Source organism: Syngnathus typhle, linkage group LG11, assembly GCF_033458585.1.
Source record: "Syngnathus typhle isolate RoL2023-S1 ecotype Sweden linkage group LG11, RoL_Styp_1.0, whole genome shotgun sequence".
NCBI lineage: Eukaryota > Metazoa > Chordata > Actinopteri > Syngnathiformes > Syngnathidae > Syngnathus > Syngnathus typhle.
In genome coordinates this window covers 9761177-9777830 of record NC_083748.1, presented here as the reverse complement: position 1 = coordinate 9777830, position 16654 = coordinate 9761177, and the positions used below count along the sequence as shown (strand labels likewise).

At 45.3% G+C, this 16654-nt stretch overlaps 1 protein-coding gene across 1 annotated transcript in view; it reads right to left on the bottom strand.

Moving 5' to 3' along the window:
* Positions 1–614: 614 nt before the first annotated feature.
* Positions 615–16654, bottom strand: part of LOC133162363 (calmodulin-binding transcription activator 1-like) — a 50275-nt gene continuing 34235 nt past the window's right edge. The window contains exons 7-23 of the mRNA XM_061291501.1: positions 16430–16583; positions 13700–15555; positions 12918–13044; positions 12513–12647; positions 9883–10031; positions 9028–9212; positions 8878–8956; positions 8536–8803; positions 7917–8425; positions 7661–7809; positions 7536–7597; positions 7351–7466; positions 7121–7189; positions 6124–6269; positions 5969–6040; positions 5812–5842; positions 615–4637 (exon numbers count right to left, since the gene is read on the bottom strand). Coding sequence (XP_061147485.1) covers positions 4605–4637; positions 5812–5842; positions 5969–6040; positions 6124–6269; positions 7121–7189; positions 7351–7466; positions 7536–7597; positions 7661–7809; positions 7917–8425; positions 8536–8803; positions 8878–8956; positions 9028–9212; positions 9883–10031; positions 12513–12647; positions 12918–13044; positions 13700–15555; positions 16430–16583 — 4140 coding nt within the window. The 3' untranslated portion in view covers positions 615–4604. The remainder of the gene's footprint in view (positions 4638–5811; positions 5843–5968; positions 6041–6123; positions 6270–7120; positions 7190–7350; positions 7467–7535; positions 7598–7660; positions 7810–7916; positions 8426–8535; positions 8804–8877; positions 8957–9027; positions 9213–9882; positions 10032–12512; positions 12648–12917; positions 13045–13699; positions 15556–16429; positions 16584–16654) is intronic.

The following is a 16654-nucleotide window of genomic DNA, read 5'->3' as shown; positions in this document are numbered from 1 at the left end:
TGTTACCGTAATGCCGATAGTTACAATCGAGAACGCAGATATGGAATGACAAAACGTGATATTTTGAAGAAACAAACGTCTGAAAGATGACCTGGACAACTGATTAACAATAATATTAAAAATATTTTAAATAGTCATATATCTTCAGAAATTTCCATATATCATTTGGATTGTCGTATTGAGTGGCAAGTACAAACCCATACTTTTTAGTTTACGGTAATATGGATTGACGTCATAGGCTCCCCAGTAATTTTCCTGTGGTCCTTCTACATTAGGGTGGGTGGATAGGTGGGTGAAACATTTTACCCATCCAAAGGAGGAAAAATAAGCAATTATTCACCACATGTTGATGAAATGGATTTTTATAAATTTTTCATACACATGCTCGTTTCTGCGAGGGATGACTTGGCCCATATGACCATTTATTTTAAGAATTATATGTGGTAGAAAAGTTTGCCCACCCCTGTTGTACATATACAATAATTAAATAGAATTGTTTTAGGATATAATTGCCCCCCGTACATTTAGCACGATCCTCAAAGTACTTTACAAAAACTCAAATGGCCCCCCAATAAGAAAAAGATACATTTAAACAAATAGCAGGCAAAGACACATTAAAGTGCAAATTTTCTTTTTTATTCTGATTTCATTTTACAGCAGAAATTATGTAAAGCATTCAGAGGACATTTTCCACATATAAGGGCAATATTCAAAACACTTTGCATGGCCTCAGCAACAAAATATTCTCTTAAAAACATCAACAGTTTTTGTGATGCTTGTGCATGCAAACCCAAAAAGTAGAACATAGGAAGTCAAAGTAGGCTACAAAAGAAGAGGAATGATAGGCATGGAGAACACAACAGCAGGCAAGGTTGGAATAGAGCAGGAGATGAGACAGAGGGAAGACAGGGGAGTGGAGAGGTCTAAACCTTAGCTTATCTATGAGGGTCTACCATTCGAGCATGCAATGTGGTGTTTGGGCACTCTGCCTCAGAGACAAGGCATAAAAGGTTATACAGGTACCATTCATTTTCCAGGCGCACCATTGGGAAACAGAGGACATCTCCGCACGTCTGCCATCAACTGTCTCATTCATACCTTAACTTTTTTTCATTGACAAGTTTTTTTTTTTTTGACATAATCTCTTTTGTTCTTCTTCCAGCCAACACTCTCTCCATAAACAAAAGTATAGTGATCTCCGTGTTAGCCGTTCTGTGCGTGAGGATATTGCGGTGTGTGTGTGTGTTTTGAGAATCTAAAAAGAAGTTGTGATGATGTGGGAGGAGTGTTTAATTGAGAAAGATACTGAGGGCGCAATTTTGAGATCTTCCAAATATTTAGCACTAGACTTGTGTTTGAATTAAGGTAGCACGTGACTGAAACTTACAGTACTGTATTTTGAATTCTTTGTATTAATCTTGTGCGTTTATGACCATTAGAAATCACTCAATCCTTATTTCCCTTTTCTCGTAGAAAAAAAATGACACACGTTACAGTTTCAATAAATCACATTCACTGCCTCACAAAATGAGACTATATGCATGAGAGAGGGCCAGTTAAGAACCACGATAGAAAATGAGCTGACTCAACTCGATAGATAAACAAACCGGAGTATCCCTAACGTACGGAATACACGTGCATACACAAAGTGTTAGCGATGAGTTAGTGACACTCCACATTTTATCTCCCTGTTCTTCAACCCTGAGTAAAATCTAAGGGAGAGATTGAACCGTTCCCAAAGACATAAGCACAGAGAGAAAGACTGTGGCCTTCTGGTGTTTCTGACCGTGTGCACTTGAGTGTGTGTACGTGTGTGTCTGTGTGTGTGTGTGTGTGTGTGAGAGAGAGAGAGACATGGGGTGAATGGAGAAAGCGAGAGAGAATGTACAAGACATGTTGTCTGGAAAACGGCTGTGTTCTTATTTTCTGCTTAATGCTACGAGAACGTTTCCATGCGAACCCGTGCAGGAAAACACAGGCTCTGACTCCAAGGCATTCGATTGACTCGTGACTGAGAATTGAGAGATTTGACCGTTCTAATACTGAACATTGCACACACACAAGCGGGCAAAAATGATCATGAGCATTCAGTCTAGCCTCTGACAAATTAGCGCACATAACTCGAATCAAGTCCAACACTGTCATTTTTTAACACACCATTTAGGAGAAATAAAAAGGTAAACTGGCAGCCATTCGGAGAACACACAATAGCTATTTTTCCTGATATGAACTTGCAATTTTCTGTTATTGATCAGGCACTTCCTAAACAGAGCTTTCCAGAGCGCTTAAGCACGTGTTACATCATGGCAGTGAGAACGGAGAGAAGGTTTGAAATGATATGTAAGGAGTGGGACGGAGACATTCTGTTTGACTGAATGGTGAGAATGGTTGAACGAAAAGTAGTATGTTGCTGAAGCACAACCACATTGTAAAGAACGTAGCACCCTCTTCTTGTCTTTTTTGGGTCAATGCATTCACATTAAAAACGATCTTTGTCAGCGTCTTCATCACCGTTATTTTAACAATTGCATCTTCAATGTCATCCTCTAGTCAAACTACTGTTGAGCTATTTACTATCTTGTCTACTGTTTATAGTCTGTGTGTGTTGCCTCTGTGCATCTTACTGATATCTTTTGGGTGTTGGTATTTTTTTTCTTTTCTCCCAACAAAATGTATTAGGCAAAATAGCATTCATAATAATTGGCACTACTGGCAAAAAGTGTTGGATTCTTGCGAGCCAAGGAACAAAAGCACAACGTGTAAATGTTTTTGTCTGAAAGATCATTGTTTCAGCTAACTTTGTTTTTCCCACTTATTTAATTCTAACGTTAGATTTTTCATTTGCATGCTTGAACAAAATGTTCTTTTCAGTAACACTTATACTGGATACTCTTAAAGTGAAGTCGTTAAAATCCTCTCACAGTCCATAGCCGCCACTAACATGTTCTTTTTGTTGTTTCTGCGTCTTAAATATCATGCACATTACTCAGTTTGTAATATCTACATTATGTACAAGCAATACAGCCATCCTGTGTAGCCAGGTCTTTATGTTAAGTTCTCATTATGGGAGTAAAATAATTTATAATCTTAAATACAGTCCTCTTATGAAAAAGTTTCAGGGTCCTCGTATCCCCTTACCTCGTCAGTTTATATACAGGAATATGCAATAGTCCAAAATAAGGATTTGATTGCCCGTATGGGCTAATATGGGGATCAATGCCCCGTATCGGGGAAGGTACTGGACCCGTGTCCTGTACAGAGCAAGCATAGAGACCTCTCAGAGTCAGGAAGAAGTCAAGGCAATGTTACTGTATGTTACTCTTTCCTCAAAACCACAGCTAGGATTTAGAGGTTCACGCAAAGAACTAACAGAGACATTTAATCACCGCAACATGTCATATTTTAGCACACAAGGGGGGGGGGGGGCAGGGGGGGGGAAACCAGTCTCAAGCTTAACCACTTCTCAAATAAATAATTAGACCCCAAAAATAAACCAAAAAAAACAAACAACTTTGTTGTTGTTGCTGTTTTTTTTTTGTTTTTTTTTTAAAAAAAGCACCCCAAATATTGTCATTTGTCCTTAACACAGTTCACATTACGCAGGGCAAGGATAAGTCGATGAGAACAGTGAGACACAACTCCACATAGAAATACAAAAGAAACAACACGAAAGCAGTTTGGCAAGCATGCAGGAGCTCACGGCTCAAACACATGCATTGAATTGAACGAACACGGACACCACGCGGGCGAGCAAAGTGTCGCCTCTGAGAACAAACTCCATACAAAGTCCATGTAACAAATTAAGACATCGTTAATTCAGACTCCCACCCTCTCGGAAACAATGCTCCTCTTACATTCAAGTGGTTCCTCCCCTTTTTGATCAGGTGACTGATTGGTAGGTTTGTAAGTAATGTAAGAAGAGTCAGACTGGTTGGTGACATTATGATGATTAACAGGATGGTTTGTCTCGAGAGCTCTTGGGCATGATGGAGAGGAGGAATAAGCAAAAAAAGAACCAAGAAGTAACTTGCATGCATATGCGACATAGACGTGAGTTTTTTTTGGTTTATGTTTTCTTATCCTTTCATGGATCAGTGTTTGGGTACAAAACGCAACGGGTTTTGCATGAGTTCGGCAAGTCCGAGTTGCCTTTGGCGAGTGAGGGAGCTGAAGCTTTTCACCACAACTGGGCGGCGCCGCGCCGACGCCGGCAGCCATCCGCTTCCTCCCGCTTGGAAACATACCCATGAAGAGTGCAAAGAATGCCATGAGGTTAATGCGATGGCCTCCCAGTGGAACTGCGGAGGAGGATCAGTGCTGCGGACGGAGCCAGATCCCTGGGCTCGCCCTGGTAGTCTGTCTGTCTGAGCTGCCATGATGGACACCTAGCCTATCCTCCGTCTCTATGGGAAGCGTCTTCCTCTCGAGAGGACAGGATAGAGGGCGAGCGAAAAAGGGGAGGGGGGGAGAGAATGGATGGGGGAGGAGAGGGAGGCAGGGAGGAATATAGATTGGAGAGGAAAGAGAAAAAGAAGGGGAATGTGTGTGGGGGGGGGGTTGCTCACAGGCTTAGTGGGCTGTGGGTGGGGCCTGGCGGTGGGATCTCAGGACCCCTGGCCTTTTTCTGCTCTCTGACCCTGGTGTAAAAACACACATTGAAAACACATTAGGGTGTTTTTTTTCTTTTGTGTGTGTATGTGTGTGTGCACGTCTCTTTCCATTTACAGCAGGGATGGGCAACTTAAATGCTGGAGCGGGGGTCGAATTTTTCATCAGTGCTATTCGGTGGCCACATAGGACCATGCACTTTGTAACTAGACGTATGGCAGGAATTAATACAGATCAAATAAGTGCATACGTGCAAAACATGTGCTTAATACATTTTTCAATGCATCTACTGAAAAGATTCAACGAGAAATCTCTGAACCAAACATGTTTTGAGCAAACGACAAAGCCACATAATGTATTTTCTCCCCCGTCGTGCAAAGAGCTGGTTGCATAAAAAATACCGTTGAAGGACAGCACAAAACTGCTGAACAAGGAAACGACATTAAGTGCAAGATCTCATTTTTTAAAAATATCTTATCACAGACATCAACTCATCAAAATTGTTAGACTGAGGTACTAAATTTGTTCTGCCAACTCGCGTTGTAGTTGCAGCGTAAGACCAAGTTTAAGTGGAATGAAAAAAAGGTCTGCCATCTAGTGGTGATTGGTGATTTTACAACCGAAAACTAGCCAACCTCTGCAGATTCATATATTTGCAATTTTCTTCTTTTCAATATTTTTGTATTATTCTTTATTTTCCGCAGTTTTCGTAGGACACCCCATTTCCCCTGAAGTTTATGAAAAACATCTCCTGAATGTTTATCAATGATTTTATTTTTAAATCCAAAATGAATCAAGGAGCCACTCATAATGTAGTGGCATGAGGCCCGCAGGCCACCAGTTGCCCATCCCTGTAATTCCTCTACAATAAATACCCACAAGCTATTTTTTGGGCAAATCTCCACCCTGGAAATTCTACCCAACCCCCTCAAGGCACAAAAAGGAGACAAACAAGACGATTGATTCCCCGACTGATGTCATGCCCCCAGGAAGATCATGTGCAAGAGTGCTCCTCTATCTATCTGTCAGTCATGCAGAAGTAGCAGCATCATTCCGCAATCGTTGACGAGACAGACAGAAGAGCGAGGGAGGGAGGGAGGGAGAGGACCCTCTCCTCCCCTCACATGCAAACAGGCATCTGCCACCAAGAGAGAGAAAGAGGAAGAGAGAGAGCCAGAGAAGGGGGGGTGGGGGTGGACTCACCCGCTTCAGGGGCCTATGGTCCATCAAAGGGCTTCGCAGGAACAGTAAAACAACAGCAGCTGTTAGCACCAATGCCCGTGTGGCAGTGGGCTCTGAACGTGTGTGTGGGCAATGTGCAGGGTGTGTGTGCACGTGCGAGTCCAACATTACGGCTCACCTGTGGCGGCATCGGAGCAGAAACCTCAGGATCTTGCGTGCAGCCTGGTTCTGTTTCTTTGTCAGAAGGTTGCTGCGGGCAAAGGCATAAGTGTGAGCTTTTTTTCTTTTAATGGGACACAATGATTGTGAATACGGGTTTTGTGTTTTCAGCACCTGAGGGAGTGTCTGTAGGAGCGATAGTATTGCTGTATGAGGACTGCTGCTCTGCGACTCTGCTGGAACTTCCTCTGCTCATGGAAACTCCGGAAACGACTCTGGATCAGGATGGCTGCCAGGGTCATCCTCTTATAAAGTGCATACTGAAAGCAGTTGGGTTGTAAACTCGTCATATGACAGTAAAAAAATTCACTACCGAACAGACTTTTAAAAAATGCTTCAGAAAGATACTGGCTCCTTGGAGTTGCAATAGGTGCAGTATATGGAAAGCCATTTGAGCATGTATTCAATATCCATGACATCTAGTTCAGTTACACAAGGAAAAGTTTTTTTCTTTTTTTCTTTTTCGAATGGCTGAACTAATGCAACAGATATTACAGGACTCTTGATCATTCAAATGCTTGGTGGGCATTTCTTTCTTTGTGATGACAATAGAAAGGTACCATGACAAATGACCAATGGCGAAAAGAAAAAATATGAACATGCAAATTGTTGAAGCAGTCTGTGTCCTGGCGGCTCAGTTGACAATAATAATAAAAAAAATGATAAAAATAAAATTGCCCGCAGACCCCTGCACACCTGCTTGGTGTCTGAGCAAATCTGTCAAACGGTGGCTTTTCTGGTGCATGCATCTCTGTCCAGGCTGCTCAGTACAATCAATTGATAAGAATAATAAAAGAAAAATGAAATGTAGACTGCAGAAAGAGCTGGGCGTATGCAAAGTGACTTGGATCCTATTCCCTGTGCTGGTACGGCGCCATTTATTGTTAGAACCATTTTTCTAAGATATATTATGATACTGGAGTCCAATTTAACAGGAAAAGAAAGTAATATTTAAAAAAAATATAACATACACGTAATGTTTTATTCTAGATGAGATGCCTTTACGCTCTAAGAAAAGGACTTAAGTTATAAAAAAAATCTGTTTGAAAAGATTTTGACTACGATAATGCAGCTTTAGTTCCAAAAGGTTTTAAGTATGATTGTCCCATACCTGCTTGTATCTCTTATAACAGCGTTGAATCACTGCTGCAATCTCTTTGCGTTGTTCCTGAATAGGACCCTGAAGGGGGTGATGGTAAGAATTTGTATAAAAGCTGCTCATGCAAGCAAGCAAACATGTATCACTCAAGATAGATACATGACAGGAAGAGTAGATCATCGAAGCATTTACACCATGTGAAATTGGAGTGGAGGTCGGGGGTCACGCGAGAAAACGGCTACCTTGTGTTTTCGAAGAGAGTGCAGAGCATTCCTGATGGTGTCACACAGCTCTCTCTGCTCCGCTTCTGTCATGGCAAGAAAGGAGGAGTCCGTTTTCAAGCGTTCGGCTTTCATAGCTGCGGAGAGGAAGGAGTTCCAATCAGAGGGGGTTGACGGAGCTTCCTTAGCTTGAGGACACTACTCACCCTCAGGCCCTGAGTGAGAGTTTGCTTTCGGGCCAGGAGTCTGGGGCTTGGCATTAAGGAACCTGTGGGGCAAAATGTATGTCTAAGTCAAGCGTAGACGATCAGAATACGTTGGTTTCATTTACCTTTCCACCTCAGCAAGATAACCGGACAGTAGTCTGACATCGCCGCCGAGGCCCACCCTTCCGGAGTCTGTCTCAGTCTCCATATCCTCCTGTTTGAGTCGAGCAGCGGATGTCTCCATGATGTGATCAGTGAGCATTGAAATGTCCATCTGCAACAAACACACACACGCTTGTCACTTAAAAAAAAATCACTTGTGTGGTTGTAAGTCAAGGTACCGCTGACTTTATGTAAATGTGGTGCAAGTCCCAGTCCTACCTGCAAGTCCTCTGTGTTATCCTGATAGGTCAGCAGCTCCGTCCCCTCTCCCCTATCTGACAGGACTCTCTGGCGCAGGTGAACAGCTAGTCGCTCCTTGCCGAGAATCCTCCTGGCTAGACTACGCTGCCCCAGAGTCTGTCTCAGACTCCACCTGGCCCCGCCTCCAGACGCCCCTATCCTGGCCTGCAGGTGGGAGAAGGAGGGGCTGGCGAGCTGAAGACAGTCAGGACTGAAGCTGGCGGGAGGTGCGCTCCGATTGCTGAGGTTGGGATGTTGGCTTTGTTGAGGACTTGGAAGAGGGGAAGCGTGAGTGTTCGGGCTGTGGTGGTTGGGGAGGGAGTTGAGGTTGCTGGAGGTTGAGTTAGCGAGCTGTTGCTGGGTGGGCTTGAGTCTTTTCGCTGGGGGTGGACCCCCTTGCTCTCCCTGGGTTGTCTGTGAAGCTCTGTGTCCTGTTTGGTTCCAGGTCTGGTTGCTGGGCTGGCTCTCGGTGCGGGCTCGCCTCAGTTCTAGGGGAATTGGAATAAGAACCGAATATTAGCAAAATCTCATGTATATCCCAATTACATGATATAATGGGTCAGTTCAGCCAAACATATGTTCTTTTCTTCTTTCCCACCTGAGTTTCCATTTGAGGAGTGACTGTTGTGTATTCTGCTGATCTCGGCGCCTCCTCTCCACCTGTCCATCCACGTATCAGCAGGCTGACTTTGAGCTTGAGGACTTTGTTGTAGCTGCTCCAAGAGCTCAGCCAGTCGCGTGTGGCCCCGAGATCTGGCGATATTGAGCGGCAAGCGTCCCAGAGAATCGGGAATTGCCAAAGCTCTTGGGTCCCACTGGTAAAGCACCAGTGCTGCGTCAGTATGACCCAGAGCGCATGCCCACATCTGGAAAGACCAATGGGATGTCATCACACACGGACATGGAGAAAAGTCCGCATAAGGACATATCGATCACTCACCAGTGGTGTGCAGGAGAAATGGTCGACATTAAGAGGATCCACCTCCAGCTCGAGGTCAATACTGTCAGCGTGCTTGGTGCTGCAGAGCAAAATGGTCACGTGAGACGCTGCGTCCCTCTCGATGTTCTGCTATAATTATTTGTTACTCACCGCCAGCGGATGAGAGTCTGAATGAGCCCGGCATAGCCTTGAGCTGCAGCCAGATGCAATAAGGTCATTCCTCTCGAGTTCTTGCTGTGGACGAGCTGATTGGAGGAAGCCCAACAGGGCTGGGACATCATCTTCTCGCACACGACTACAACACGACCCTCAAATGAGCTGTGGTCAGGGGACGTCTGGGGAAGAAATTGTTACAGTGATTGAATTGTTGTTTTATTTCCACCAAGGATGTTTTCATGTTAAAAAGAAAAAGTCGACAAGGTTTTCCTCCAAGAAATAAGCTGTTAATGTTTGGTGCAAACAAGGGGGAAAAAAAATGAAGAGGAGCCTAACATACAAGTTTAATTCACTCTGTGAACATGCTTGTATCTCAAATCAGCTTCCTCCATTGAAATGAATGCATATCCCATCAAGCCGTTCTAGCCTCCTATTTCTTAATGGGAACAATAGCACTTAATAACGTTGTCACCTCTTTAATAAAACATACAGTAATGACATAATTAAATACAATGTAAACAATTCAACAGCCATGATTCATTTCATTGTGTGTCATTTGATGGTGCATGTACCTTGGCCACCAGGGGCCGGTATAACAGACATGCAGATTAAACGAAGCCAACAGCTTTGAGCCCATTTATCGCCAGCTGGAGTTTCGAGCGCCCTTTTACAGGACAAATGGGACTAGAGAATCCTTTGTACCCAAAACAAGGAAATATAAATGACCCGAATATCCGCAAATGTCTGCATTCTAATTTTAAATACCCGCCTGAGATTTATTTTTCCTTTTGTCGTTCATTCATGTTCAAGAAATTCCTCATTGAAACAAATTGCATCTTTCTGCCTTACTTGAGATTGCTGTTCGGCGGCTCCCCCTCCCTCTACACCTCCACTCTTGGTTGCCATAGTTTCAGAGCCAGGGTTTTGATTGGTTATATCCGCCATCCTCTGTTCCATCTGCTCCAGACGCTCCAAGATGGACATCCTGAACTGGGTATCTGCAGAAAATAATAGATGAGCTTTTCAAAACAAAAGTTACTGTCTCTTAGAAGATATGCAGTCCTAAGGAAGGTTGTTTATGAGGGGCTTGACATAAATCGACACACCCAAGGACCATCCAGGGTCTAAATCAGCAATTAAAAGTGAAAGTACATCCAGCATCAGACAAGTTTATGAATAATTTTTACATGGCTGCAAGTGTGACCCTTCATTCCCATGCAGCTGCAGTTTGCTGCAGTGCACATCATGTCACTCAGGCTCTTTATTTCCCTCTCCTCTCCGCTGTCTGTAGCACACAGACTGAGGGGAAAAAAGAGGGAGGAGCCATGTGAGTGACACAAACATCAGGCTCCAAACATTCCAGTTCACCAATCAGAGGTAGAGATTATCGATCAGTGTGAATAAAAAGCCAACCGTACGACAAATACCATATTCCAGATGTACAAGCAGAGAAAGAAAAAGATGGACTTCAAAATTTGACACACATTTTGTACATTTCAAAACAACACTGAATATCTGTTTTTCTTTATCGATACTGTCAGCTGGCAAATGCTTTGATATATTTCTCAAGCCGCTCTAAACTGCCTCCTCTTTTTCACCATCAATTCCTGTTAAAAGTTATTCTTCGGTGAGACCGCCATGTCAGAAGTTTGCCATTGTTCTTTTTTTAAACACTATTCCTCCCCAGGAAAAACTCATCATGAACAAAATCATTCGAGCAACTACCAACTGCTTATCGTCATACTTTTAATGAGATTGTTATAGTCCCTGGACTCATCCATTTTCAAGCAGGCAATTTCCATCTATAAAAAACATCATAGATCATAACAACAACACCAATAAAGAAATATCAATGCACACACGCTGTTATGGAAGGTCAACTGGATGTGCATGGCATACACATAAGTCATAAACAGCACGTTAATATTGGTTGCAATTGTGTAAGCGGCTCCAGGAGGTAAATAGCCTCCCCGCACTTGTTGTGTTATTGTTCTCCAGCTCTGCTTCCAACAAAATCAACCTCTGAGATTCTTTTTTTTTTTTTTTAACTCAAACATTTAGCAAGCAAACACAAAGACTACCATCGGATGAAATCGATTAACAATAAATAATTTGAATGCAAGCATGCAGCATCACCCAAATAAACAAACACTTGAATCATGCATCACATGGAGGCAAAACCAGCAATTTCCAAACATGAATTTTAAAATAATATGAAATCATATCATCTACGAACCCGAACAGCGACTGTCTCTTTGTTCCAGTTTCTGCTCAACCGCGTTAGTTTGAAGTGTGCGACACTCACGTCGATACTCCCAACAACAGTGAGAGAGGGGAGGGTACCAGAGAGCGAGCGAGCGCGCGCGCGAGAGAGAGAAATCACACGTTGTGCGTAAAGAGAGCAGCGGCGCTCTTCTCTTCAAATCAGCCCGCCAGACTTTGGAGCAGCAGGAGGTTTAGGTCGTCATCGCCGCATGTGAAGACTGCACACCCAACTAAACTGGAGCAGACATAAGATGATGACTTTTGAACCATTTTCTATTTTACCTCCGCACTTTGCTGACCATGGCTAAGCGCCCCTCACCAAAGTCGTGTTTATGAATGCAACCTTTAGCGGGGCTGTCAATGGCACGGCGACTGAGCCACATTGTGTTTGCCCTTCAGTCGTGCATGTACGCTGTGACCGCGTAGCCGCATTGCCGCAGTGCGCAAGGCGCAGAATGGGGGCGCATGCACACACACGAGCGCGCGCGGTAAAATCAGGGCATGCGTCGCCGAGGAGACACGAGTGTTACCAGACTTTGCATTCAAGCCCAGACAACCTGCCTGAAATCAAATCTGACGTCATTAAAAATAGTGAAATGCTAAATGAATATATACCAATATGCTTCCTTATTTGCATGAGATGTGTAGAACAAAACCAGAGTGAAAGTGAAGAGAGAGTCCAAATACACTCACACACACACTTAGAACCTAACACACACATCACGTTGACCCTTTTACTCCTCAGAGGACCATATAAAATCCAACCATGCATTTTCTAGACCGCTTATTCTCACTGGGCGCACAGGTGCGCTGCAAACGTCGAGTGCAATTTACAAAGTATGGTTCCTTGGAGGATTGGTGCAGTTTTACAATTTACCAGAGAAAACCAACGTAAGCAGAGCGAGAACATGAAAATGAAAACTTCACAAAGCACAGCCTGAGTCGATGTCAGAACCACAGCAGACATTTTAACTGAGAGTGTGAAGAAATGAACACATATTGTATTTTCCTCTAGTTTATGAATGTTTCATAATTTCATCTATTCTCTTTCATTCACATAGTCATAATTTTACACACATTGCTCACAAGGAAAAAAAACGCACGTCCCGATCTTTGAAAGTCATTAAATCTTAAGCATTCGAAAGAATTGCAAGCACTTTGTGGCCACTTTGCAAGTATAACGGTTTGGCAATACACAGGCTGAATGCTCTCACCGTCCAAAGACAGCCAGTCGTGTTGAGAGGATGGGAGGGCAGGAAGGTCGCGTGCCTTGTATTCAAAAACCACAGAAGAAGAGATGACCTCGCCACCCATTGCTACCTGCAGCATGACGAGTCCTGTGTCATGGGCTGGAAAAAAAAGATGAAAGATTAATAAATGGTGGAGTCTGAAGTGTAATAGACGTCCCCAAACTTCGCGATACATATCTACTTTTATATTGTCGCTCTCTCAATAAACATTATCGATAAGGCTGAATAATTGATACAGGAGCATCTGTACCAAGTGGCCTGTGCTTAGAGTCTAGGGATGAGCATCGGAAGTAGGTGTCAATAATATTGTGTGTATGCATGTCAAATGACAAAATCCATCATAAGATACCGTGTAGATAGATGACATACCTGGACAGTAGCAGCGCAGCACGCCAGGCTGGATGAGGGCCGCGGGGACGCTGATGTGGTCAAACAGACAGCTGTACTCACTGCTTGACTCCAACCACGGCCCCGTGATAAGGACCTTCACGCCACCCTGCGGCACAAGCACCGGTTAGTGGAATTTGACACAATATGGTGACTTTGTCACGGGAAGCTGTAGTGGAGTAAACAGCAAGTCCCAAAATAGAAATGAACCAATACAATAATAATCATAGGTGGAAGTGAAGATAATAGGAAAGCATTTCATAAAAAAATAAAAAATGAAGCATCGACAGATGATTAAATGCTCTTTCAACTTCGAAAGGCATTAGGGACTGCAAATGTGCAAAACAACAATAGAATGGGAATGAAAAAGAAAAGAAAACAAGAATAAAATGCTTTAATTCACATCTACAGTTCTCAACGGAAATGCCTTTGGAAAGGTCTTAAGCGTAAACAAATACAAAGAAAAAGAAAATCGCCCTGGATTGCACCTTTGTTAGGTTTCCCCATAAATACAAAGCATATTGTCCTAAGAGTGACGTGCCAAAGTTGTTCAACAACTGTACAATTCAGTGCGATAGATGGATGAATTAATGAAGCCACCCAGAGGAATCCATGTAATATTGAAATTTCATTAACTCGGCAATCAGTCGCGAGCGTGATTCCATTTTTTAACAGCAGTACAAGGCGTCTTCCATCATGTGTCAGTTTGATTTTACTCCAGGCAACAATGATGAATAAATAATGATACTAATGTTGTTACTAACCTCTGGATAAGACCACTCTGGGGAGTAGTCTGTCACAGCAAACAGCCTCCCGGTCTCTTGGAGCATTCCCAGAGCTCCCTGCTCCACTTCCGAGCCCTGTAGGTGGCCTTCCCCAGTGCCCTGCTCCTCTCCCACCGCGCCCTCCTGAGGCATCAGCACCCCGTTGACGGCAGCCCCTACCCCGCCCGCAGACCCTTCGACCGAGATGAAATCATTGATTAGATCAGAGAACTGGCTTCCAAACGAAGCCTCAAAGCCCTCCAGGCTGATGGCTGCTCCTGCTGCAGCCGCCGTGGCAGTTACGCCTCCACCTTGTGGAGGAAGAGAGGAATTGTAGAGTGCCCTCTCCATGCTCGCACCGGCAGCGCCTATCGACTGAGGACTGGCCACGACCGAGCCGCCGACCCCGGACAAGCTTACTCCGTTACATAGAATTTCATTTTCTCCTCCTCCTGCAGGTCCACAACCCCCTCCCGCTTCGTCCCCAACTCCATTGCCATCCGTAGGGTGAAGGTAGTGCTCAGCGTCCACACTGGCGTAAGCCTCGTGAGCAGCGCCAGGCTTGAGCAGCAACTCTGCGCCATTCTCAAGAACTTTGCCACCGACCTCGTGGCGAACCCCGCCGCCGGGCTGCTCAACATTAGCGTCCTGGCCCGTTAGGGGGAAAGAGGCCACTGATGTTCCTTTTCCGTTCCTCCCACACATGATTTGATCTTGACTGGTTTGGTGGAGGTGTGCATGGTGGTCTCCGTTGGTGATCGGGTGATCCGCCGGCAGGCTGATGTAAGCTCTGGCGTCATCGGATTCCTGTGCCGCCTCAGTGCCGTTGGTCTGCTGCTGGGAGGGCGGGTTGGTGTGCGTGGAGGTCTGGAGGAAGAGATTTGGCGAAGGGTGGTGCGCGGACTGGGTGAGACCCGGGACGCACGGTGATGACATGACAGCACTAAAGTCCATCTGCTCCAGAGTGGTGCTGGGGCTGAGGCCCGCCCCCTCTCCGACATAACTACTCTGCGGGGCCAGCGGCTGCTCCATAGGCGTCGCTTCCTTCTTGATGTTGTTGACGAGGGACGGGTTGTACACGAAGCCGTTAGATGAACAGTGGATCCCCCCATCGTTACCGTTACACCCCTCAGTCTTTCCTCCACCTCCTCCGTAGGTCTGACCCTGCTTGGGGTTATTAAGGAAGCAGTCAGGGTCAAAGGTCATGGCAGCCTCCGGAAGGCTGACTCCTCCGCCCGTGTCAAGCGAACTGGAAAGAACCAACTCCCCTCCCTCTCCTAAGCCCACGCCTCCGGGAAAGGAGGCAAACCTCTGGTTTTCGGGGGCGACGGCCAACAGGATGCCGGTGGCGGCGCTCTCGTGGGTGGACGGCAGAAGGTGGGTGTGGCCAGCTGAATAAACCGAATCCCCGGTTAGCGTGGTGACTTCGGACATGAACACGGCAGTGCTCTGCGACAGGCCGGCACTGATGGCGAGCGCAGGGCTGTCCGCCATGTCACTGGTGATTGAGAGCGGGGAACTCTGGGTAGTGTCAGGGACTTCCACCTGGTTGGTGGAGGTGGAGGAGGACACTTCCATGCTGCTCTGCGGGAGAAGGGAGGGCTTTGGCATTCGTCCGTTCCTCCTGTCACCCCCGCCTGCCCTGCTCCTGCGCCCCCCTGGACTGGGCTCTGTCTGACCCTCTGAAACATCGCTGTTCTGGACCTCTGTGCCATCTGCTTCCTCAGATCTCTGGCCTGCTGTAACGCCGCCACCCGCTGTCGCGCCACCCCCTGCTGCTGCCCCTGACTCCTGCTTGGATGAGATGATGCGCTGCTTGACACTGGAGCATTTCTGGTGTAGGCTGCTTCCCGCACCTGGCACACAACCAATACGAGATTTACATAAAAAATGAACATCAAACATGAGGAAAGAGCGTTTAATTTCACTCGATCGCATTATTTCAAGTGCACGTCGGCGCCCTCCAGTGACTGTAATGTAAAGTGACAGTACTCATCTGTCGTGCGGCTTACGGTCAGTGATCCAAATCTCTTCGTGACGCTCATGCAAAATGCATGAGCAGATTTGTAAAACATTTACATTCAAACAAGATACAAAAAATATTGTAATCCTGAATTTGTTCATGAAGCCAATGGAGGGATAGATGTGATTCACTGGCAAGAGATATGAGTACTACTTAAGTCAACAAGCCACTTTTGTTCTGGGCAGCCGTCCTTATTCGTCCTTCAAAACCAGATCAAAAGATGAGAGATTAGGTAATTTTCCGCGTGTGTGTGTGTGTGTATGTGTGTACTGAAGTTATCTTCTCCCTCTCTGGTGCTGACTTATGAATAATACATGCTAGATATTTTGGGCACCTCCAGCCTGGGCCCCTCTATGCAACCACCCCTTTTTATTGGTTCTTTGGTGCAATGCGTAATTGCCTGTAGGTGGCAGCATGGCACTGACTTTTAGAATTATCCCCTAAAAACAAAAACATAAAAAGAACAGCTGAAATTGCACAGCCGGTTCTTTATAGTAGTCTCTACATCACAAGTTCTGCAGTTGCCTCTTATCTCAAGTGGATTTGGGAAAGCTGAGCCAGCAGTGTTTTTGAAGTCGTACATTTGAAGTTTGGGTATGATTGTTTTTTGTTTAATCCTAATCACAATAACCGCTTTGGTTGCTGACACAGTATGATTCTGCGGGCTGGGCCAGTCAGCGGCAAAGGGGCTGGAAACCATAACTCACACATCGGTTTGAGTTGTCCGATGAGCTCCTCCTTGCTCCACTTGGCCCACTCCTTCCTGTCCGTGTTGATAGAGCAGAGAACGGGGCCGCATGGCTTCCCGCTATCGTCCACCGCCGGAACGTTCAGATAGTGCACCAGCACGATGTCCGGGTTCTATAAGACAGCGAGACACGTCTCCGTTGGTAAAACATGGCCTTTATGTTTGCTCATCTGTCTCTATCAAC